The sequence below is a fragment of the Lissotriton vulgaris genome, unplaced genomic scaffold, assembly GCF_964263255.1.
Source record: "Lissotriton vulgaris unplaced genomic scaffold, aLisVul1.2 SCAFFOLD_1755, whole genome shotgun sequence".
NCBI lineage: Eukaryota > Metazoa > Chordata > Amphibia > Caudata > Salamandridae > Lissotriton > Lissotriton vulgaris.
In genome coordinates, this window is record NW_028248710.1 from 226,848 (window position 1) to 235,752 (window position 8,905).

The 8,905-nt window shown below is 41.0% G+C and overlaps 1 protein-coding gene across 1 annotated transcript in view; it reads left to right on the forward strand.

Annotated features, from left to right (window-relative positions):
- MYLIP (myosin regulatory light chain interacting protein) overlaps positions 1-2,609 on the forward strand; it is a 42,380-nt gene extending 39,771 nt beyond the window's left edge. Inside the window, exon 7 of the mRNA XM_086950150.1 lies at positions 752-2,609. Within this exon, the coding sequence (XP_086806276.1) occupies positions 752-841 (90 nt within the window). The 3' untranslated portion in view covers positions 842-2,609. The remainder of the gene's footprint in view (positions 1-751) is intronic.
- Positions 2,610-8,905: the final 6,296 nt, after the last annotated feature.

An 8,905-nucleotide genomic window follows, 5' to 3' on the forward strand; every position in this document is an offset into this window, starting at 1 on the left:
ACAAGGCGGTACTAAGGAGGGACTAACAAGCCTAATAATGAACCAGAAGCCAGCATTTACGAAGGACTGACGCAAGCAAATGACAAATATGGGCGAAGAGTGGGCAGGGCTTCAAGTACATATTCCAATACAGTATGGCTCGCTGTGCAGTGCATGTGCTGCCCAGGCTCGATCTTAGAAAAAAAAAATGCGACTGGTAGTAGTCATCTAGTGACTCTTGGTTGAAAAAGGAAAAAAGAGAACGTGAGTGATTTTAAAAAACAAACAAAAAAAACACTTCACCCCACCTGTGTTCTGTTGCGCCTATTTGGAGGTCTGTCAGGTTAAACTGTTGGGAGATGTTTATACGGTACATGGAAATGATTGCTCTAGTTACCCGCCGGGTAATGCTCATTTAGGCAAAGCACAGCGTAGCCAATGCAAGGCTGTACAATCTTTTCACCTGTTTTTATGACATCTGATGACTATTGGGAGTGTTAAAGTTAATCTAAAAAAGCATCTTAGAGCCCATCCTGTAATTTGTAATGTCATTTTAATCAGCTGATCATTTATGCCCTCATGTTGGCTCGTAGTAATAGTTTCATGTTTAGTTGTTTTTTTATGAACTATATTAATTTTTTGTTTTATTGTTGATAATCTGGCACCTCAAAGCATGATGATCTCTGGCTTTAAGTAGCATCAAAATAGTGTGGCTAAATACAATGCTCTGACTGCGTCCTACTCACAAGCTCGTTTTTCTTTGTTTTATTAGTTGTGCCCTGTGTGTCGATCTCGTGTGGAGCATGTCCAGCACGTCTACCTGCCGACCCACGCCAGTTTGCTGAACCTTACTTTGATATGACCATTGCACCCGGATACCCTCCGGTTTGAGACCCAAAATACTGTACTTTGTTGAAAGGAACTGCACTGTTGAGCTGCAATAATGGGGACATGGTCACTCCAGCATCAGCCAGAGTCAAGAAGCAGAAATACTTAGCCAGCGGGTGTGTATCTGGCTTCAAATGGAGGTCGAATCTCACCAGCCTTCTTCTTGAGAAATTCATGAGAAGTGTGTTGATGGAGCAGACTGCCTTTCACTTCCTATAGCCACGCTCCTTCCGCTATAGGCTACGTTGCCAAAGGGACCTCTACGCAGTGTGACTGAGGGGGTGACCACAGACGTTTATACTGAACTATGAAGATTTTCCACCAGCTTTGTAAAGCATTTTATTTGGTTTTATCTGTTAATTCTCTTTGTATTTTTTTTTATCTTTTACTAAATCTGACTCCACTTTTGATTTTTAATTGAGAAAACAAAGATTGCGCTCTTAACATTATTTCTGGCCCGTTTTAATTGTTTGGCATCCAAGGTTAGTATTTTTTTTGTTGTGCTACAGCTAGCTTTTTTATTATATAAAAAAATAAATAGGTTCAAACAGTATTATTAAAATGTATATCTTGGTTCATAAGAATTCCATGCGGATCTCAAATCCAGTGATTGTTACCAAGGCCCTCCTTGCAAAATGTCTGTTAAACTCCAAAGTATGCAGTAACTTCTGTTAGTGCATATGTTATACATACAAGTATGGTGATAATCACCTCCTCAGATAAATTTATTCAGGATAAACCTACTAATCTTTATTGGCGATGGGGGGAATGCCCAGTAAATACTTCAGATTGTTATTCCAAATTATCAGCGATAAACTTCTAACTGGGTGGTATTTATCAAACCCAATTAATTCAGTTGGTGAAATAAATATCAGTACCAATTATCAACCAATTCGTAATGAGGGCCCATATCTGGCATCCTGGTCAGTCCTTCTGACAAAACTGACCGGGCGTGTTCAAAGTAAGTGGTTCTTCGCTCTGGATACTGCCCTGGATTTTCAGATGAACCTTAGTTTAAAAAAAAAAAACGGTTTTGTGTGAACAGATATAAAAACGGGTTTTGTATTGCAAGGTTGCTGCATTTTTATTTCTTGCTGATTTCTGTATTTTAGCCTCACTTTCTCAGGAGTTGGTGTTGTGGGACTAATCCAAAGGAATGAACTTTGTAAAGCGCATGGACGATGCAAACTGTTTTGTGTACATGTAGGAGTGTTCACTAATATTTCCTTTGTATGAAAATTACTTTGGGTGGACCACCTTATCTTCCATCCTTCCTTTTTTCCCAATCTCCCACTCTCACTATATTCTCTTCCTTTCTTCATAACTACCAAATCTGGGCATTTTTGGTCTTTGGACAAGCAGGAGTAATGGGAGACCATTTTGTGTGCAATACCAGCTGTCTGGAGAGCTGGACAAACCGACTACACCGTCACTTTACAGCAAAAGTTCCTCTATCTGCTGTTCATATTGCCTTAATGTAGCAGTACGTGTGTTCCTTATGCATTTTGTTTCTTTGCACAGACATTTTGTCAAAAACTATTATTGGAGAAAACTACTTTTTTATGACACATGCACATAGCCTTGTAATTCCCAAGAAGTATTTATTTTTTCACTTTGTAAATTGAATTTAGTTTCTCAAAAGAGGCGACAAAGAACTCCCATGTTCCGTGTAGTAGACAATTTCTGTCTTGTTTTATATTCTGTTCTGTAAAATAAAGGTCTACATTGGATTTATAAAAAAACATTTTGCATCTATTTCGTATAATCATGCCGAAAAAAAGCCAAGCTTTGACAGTTCTAGTCTGTTATAATGACCTGGTATGGGTGGCATTTCATTTTGTAAATATTGCCATTTATTGAACACAATGGGGTTGTAAAAGGTTATTACTAAATGGGGTGGATGGGAATGCACCACAAGGTGTTATGCTAAAGCAATTTTAATCATGTTACACCTGGGCTCAATCCTGTGGGATCTATGGCACAGAGTAGACCGGATTAACTTAAGAAAGTGGTTAAGTATTTAGCAGAAACAAAACTATTAAAGTCAGAATAAAATTAGACCAAAATGACCCAAAAACCAATAGGGGTAACCAGAACTAGGGATTTATAATGTTTTAAAGCAAAAAGTGGCAAAAAAAACTAACGCTTTAATAAGTAGTCACTGTTATTTTTTGATCATAACCTAGACCCGATATTTGATCAACCGTGATAAAGTATAGGTCAGATACACCAAGCGGTTTTGTACTGGTCAAAGATTTGACTTTTCAGCTTCGTTTCTGAAATGCAATTCGAGATCTCCAGCCGGGCAATGTTGCAGGCTCTATCTGCCGAAGAAATCTCAATCCATTGGAAACAGTCCCACCGAAGACGGTGGCTTTGGCAAGGAAAGCTCGGTGAGAAATTAAAATGTTGTGTTCAGAGGATTTTGAGTCCTCGCTTCAGACGGATACTTTTCCTATTTTCACGCTGTCAACTTTTCTTCCTTCAGACTTGTTCAGTTTTTAATGGAGCTCAAAATCTTTCAGTGGTGTAAGCCTAAAGCTGCATCCAATGAAGGTCCTTCGAAAGCAAACCTTTGCTATGAGATCTCTGTGATGCTCCAATGTCTTGGAAGTCCAAGCCTTTCAGATGTTCTGGAGAAAGCTGCACCTGTAAGGCTTCCAGCACCTCCGGGACAGCACTTAGCAGCCAGGATTCATTCAGAGGCTACCAGCAGGGTCCACTACAGGTCCAGTTGTTAGTGGCCAACTGGTTACTACAGGAAAAAGACCTCTTGCAGCTTGCTGTGTCCGTGTAGTCACACAGGAGGTCAGTCCACTGACACTTCGAGTCCACTTCTTAGTCACGGGTACATGTGGAAGCAAACCCAGCCCTTCAGGTCTCCACACAGGTCTCAAAAAGCAGGTCCAGGTCATTTCTGTTATTCCACAGGTACATAAACTGTTCTGATGAGCTCTGGGTGAGGTGCAACTTTTGTGGGATTTACTAGGCAGTGGGTGGGTGTGAATCATAGACACTTCTTAACCAATGAAAATGTTCCCAAGGGCAACCCATCCCATGATTAGAGCACATTGTGTTTGCCATCCTGCAGACCATCTGAATATGCCGTATTCGAAGTCAAATCAAAGATGGCTCATCCTTTCTGCCTTTGGAAGTGGCTAGTATGTGCCAGTCAAGAGTGTTTTAAGGAACTGAGCTGACCTTCCTTCTCAGCTACACCATACTCCATCTGGGAACCGACAACCGGTTTCTCTTCCCCAGATCGCCCTTTAAACTTAACTGTCATTGGTTAATTTCAAGTTCATAGAAGTTCTTGAACCCTCCACAGATACGCTTCCTAAGATTGAGTTGCTTACCTCACAGCAAGCTCATACTGTCAAAAAACCTAAGCCACTACTTCAGCTATGGTAGCCTTTTCCCCACATCTTTATGGGCAAGCATCAACAGGCCAGCTGTTGGTAGGCTAATGCTGACTAGCCTCCTGAAAGTTGCTTTTCCTAAATATTTATTCAAAATATGACGTTGCCACCAAATTGGCTTTTTAATAAGCATTTTTGCATTACTCTGGTAGCTTGAGCCAAACCAGAGATAGCAGTTATGATTTTATTCTGAACTTAGCCTTTTTGTCATTGGACAGCTACAGTCCTTCTTGGTGAAAATGCTTTTGGGGCTAGTCAATGTAGCTACATGCCAATATTAAATTCGTACATGTATTTATTTTAACTACTAGCACGACTTCTTAGGGATGACTCTTAATAATTAAAAATACGGTTCTTTGCTGTAAAAAAGATTTTGACCAGGTTCTCCTAAAGTTTAAAAGCTGTTGGCGCCAGGCTATGCAGGTAAGCCTGAAGCCAGGTTTTCTTGGTCAGTCTAGTGGATGGCACAACGTGCTGCAGTGGACAGTGCTATTTACCTTCTCCATGCCATTGGTGTAATTTCCCCAAACTAACTTAAGTTAGGTGGCCCAACTAGGAGTTAGCAATTTCACCATGGTTTTATGGTCCGAGCACACACACTTGGGCCTAGACAGCTGTACCCCAGTGTGCAGAGTTCCAAAGACAGCAATGCCAGTCTACAAAACATATGGGGACATACACACACACACACACACACACACACACACACACACACACACTCACTCACTCACTCACTCACTCACTCACTCACTCACTCACTCACTCACTCGTAAATTAGTCCTACCGGATTGCTACATCATGTGCTCATTACCACCTTTGTGAACTAGCCCTGAAATGTCCCACTTCGTATTTAGTAAATGTGCAAGAGGGCACTTTCCTTTTATTTGTACTAATTGTGTATGTATAATTCCCATTTGGGATTTTTTGGGGACTAATTCACAAATTAATGTCGGAATATGTTAAGTAGTACTACAGTAGTACTAATTCACATATCAATAAATCCCTTTCAGTAGTTGAGATATATATATATATATATATATAACGTTTAATTCACTTTGACGCGACTTTAAAATGGATGCAGAACAATTCTTAATGAAGGTGTTTGTCAGTTCTGTGATGAATTTCATGCATTTAATTGGCCTTGACAAGAGTACCCATAGCACCGTTCTTTAGGAAATGATTTCTGTGACTCAGAACCTAGTCCAGTGGCAGTACTCTGTAAATTAAATTAATTGTAGTGTTGATTTGCCTCCACTCTGCTCCTTTGGTATAGGATTCACCGAGGAGCTCTGTGAACCTGTGTGCTGTGGCTCCTAAATGTAATATTTGCAGTTCAACATTGTTTCGAAATTTTTCAATTCTGACACGGACCAAAGGATCATGAAAAGTATTCTGCAGTTTCATTGCATAAAAATCACAAAGTGCAAATTTATTGTTGAAAAATCAATAAATGATTCAAAACCTGTTGAAAGCAAGAGTATGTGGTAACACTGCATCAGACCCTACCTGTTACCAAGCATTTTCTTAATGCACTTCTACTATTTATATGGTTCTGTAGCTCTGGTAGAGTGATGGCCTTTGATTCTAGGAATTTCATTATTTGAAGTAATGGGGTCTGCGTTCATTGTATGTGGCTGTCGAAAAACTGCCTGTCCTGTGTATTGTTTGGTAACTGTTTGCATTGTATGCTGGCGAAAGCAGCATCTGGCACAGGCACAGTGGAAAGGCCTTCTACGGATAAGCCAGTATTCTTCACACAATTCCTGAATTTCATATCCGCAGCATGAAACGTACACAGTTGCATTAAATCCGTCTCTAAGACGATATTGTAAATTTGTTTATTGCACAACTGGCCGCCTCATTAATGCTGCTTCAAAAAAAATTGTTTTTTTTTCCCCCCAGCTGTACTAAAACAGCATAGTCTTTGATAAGTATTTTTGTACTGCTGACCCTATAGACCCTTGAAACTCAAAATGGATTGCTCTAGTGACTAGTGAGCTGTCAATGCTTTTTGTGGGTGGGTTCATGCTTGGCACAGAAGAGCACGTAAAAAGATGAACTAACGTCTCCTGTGATGCTCAGAGTCTAGTCCTTGATACAGTTAATAGAATGCAGATCTCTTTCCTAACTGCTCTTGAAAAAGAAACTTGGAGCAAGTTGTCTTCTAAAGTAACTACATGGGAACAAGACTCTTACAAACACTGCAATGTTTTCAATTTTTATGCTGAAGGTGCCAAAGTACAAACTCCTGTGCAGCAGTGAGAAGAGAGTTTCCCTTAAACTGTCTGACCAAGATGGCTATTACAAGTTATACACTAAAAGGTTACTTTTTAACTCACTATATCGCCTGCGGGAATAAATTTGTTGGGGAATGATGTCCCCTCTCACAACTACTGGCTTCAAACTATGATGTGACTAACGAAAACTGATGCGGTGACGAACACGCATGAGGTGTGGTGCGAGTGTGGTCTCATGCACCTGATGGCAATCTGGTTCATAGAAGCTGCGCATTGCCTAACACCAGAAGATATCCCGGCGTCTCATAAGTCCTGCTCCAAGTCAAGGGCATGGACTGCTCCTGAGCTCACAAGAAGTATTCTTCACAGTCTAAGTCAGAGGTCTTCAAACTTTTGTCGGCTGAGCCCCCCATCTAAAACTTTTTACACGCCGAGCCCCCCCCCCCCCCCCCCCCCCCCCCCCCCAACCATCACCACCCCTGACAAAAATATTCTGGAAGGTGGTACTCTGCATCATTGATGGCCCTTCCCTCCTGCAGAGCCCAGGTCGCATAGGGCAAATAATATCAAATAAATTAAGAGCGTTTAGTAAACTGAAGTCTGCTTGCCGGTAGATGTCTGGAGGACCCATAGGACATCTTGAGTTCCCTACAGAGAGCTGCCTTTAGCTCCAACCCTTAATGTGAATTCTCCATTCACTTTAAATATTATGTGATCATCTGTCCCCTCATTTATTTTTAACTCTTGATGACCATGTTGTCACTTGCTGCACAGAACATTCACCTGAGTAGCAATTTTTACCAATATCATTCATCCCAATCTTGATGACTGTTCTTCCTAAGAGAAAAATAAACAAAGACATTCTCAAACTTGACTATGGATTGTCACCAGGAAGAGGACAAGCTAAAGACCCATAGATATAGATTGGACACAATGGATTTTAATATACTGCATTGACGCTCATCCTACAAACTGAGTCTGTCTTCCAATATGTTTCCAAATCTATGCTCCTTGTTCTGTCTCTGCCTGGAAGACAACATAATAGAAGACATGAAGCAATCTGGGAAAGTGGTAGAAGTGGTGTTACCTGGCAAATTACTAACAAACACCATAACTGTGTACTGTACAATATATATTATTTACTTTGGATAATTATCACTAGAACACGATCCAGCAATTGCTGGGTAGAAGAAAGCTCAAAACACAATTGATCTGTATGACGTGATAGTGAAAGCACAAGCGGCACCCTGTTATCTTTTATCTTGTATAGGTACAGAACCAGAAATATCACATATTTAATAGTGTGCTTACGAAAATATTGAATTCTAGTTCTATTAAACGTAGTATAGACCCAATCAATAGTGTGTTGGCTACTCCTCAGTAAAGTTCTTAATATGATTCTTCATTCATTTTCACCACGAGTGCTAAAAAATTGGGCTTCAACAAATTTAATAATAAAACGTATCATTTATATATAAATATCTGTTTGTGACGGGCAGAATCATCAAACAGTTTTAATATTGAGAAATTGACGAGTGCTTTTTCCTTTACTGAATTTGTGTGATTCGTTTTATGACCCTGACAATATAAAAAATAACTTTTTTCCCTTGTATTTCCGCGCTCACATCCACTTTGCGATGATTATAACACTGTTACTATTGATTCCGTGATAAATGTGTTTTGAAAAGTGCATGAAGTCCACCAGGACCCTTTATTTATCTAGGCGAGTAAACTAGAGCATCCCCAGTGCGGTGTTTTTATTTCCCTCCCTCTTGATTTTCCTTTGTCACTAGAGCAGAGGCCAGCTGCACCCGTGTACTTCACAGGTCGTTTAAAAGACCATTCCTGTGTAAACGAGGCTTTGTTGTTTTTTCACCTCTTAGCGCCCCTGCATCTCCAGTCTGCCTACGGCTGAGACGCACGCCTGGAGGCAACAATGAAAGATGAAGTGGTGGCGCGCCCCCCCTGAGGGGATGCTGCGCCCCCCCAGGGGGGCGCGCCCCACAGTTTGAAGACCTATGGTCTAAGTGAAACCATAAGAAAGCAAAGTGGGACTCAACCCTATCCCACCACTCTATTAAGAGAAGTCAAGTGGGTGTAAAAGTACAATCTTTTATACTCCTGATCTGTGATTGATGAGCCGATCCTGATGTGCCTGAAGTTCCCTTGGCCATCCACAGCAAAGCAGCAGGTTGAGACCAGTAAGGAAGCCATTCTGCACATCTTTCGCTCCCTCTGGTGCACCTTTGGACACACAGGATCTATAGGGGGCTCTCAGTTGATGGATCAGTCTTTGGTGCCATCTCAACCCCATGAGCACCTCACCGGTTCAGCATTGACTCTCGTGCAGACTTTCACCCATCTCCGAGGCCTACATTGGCC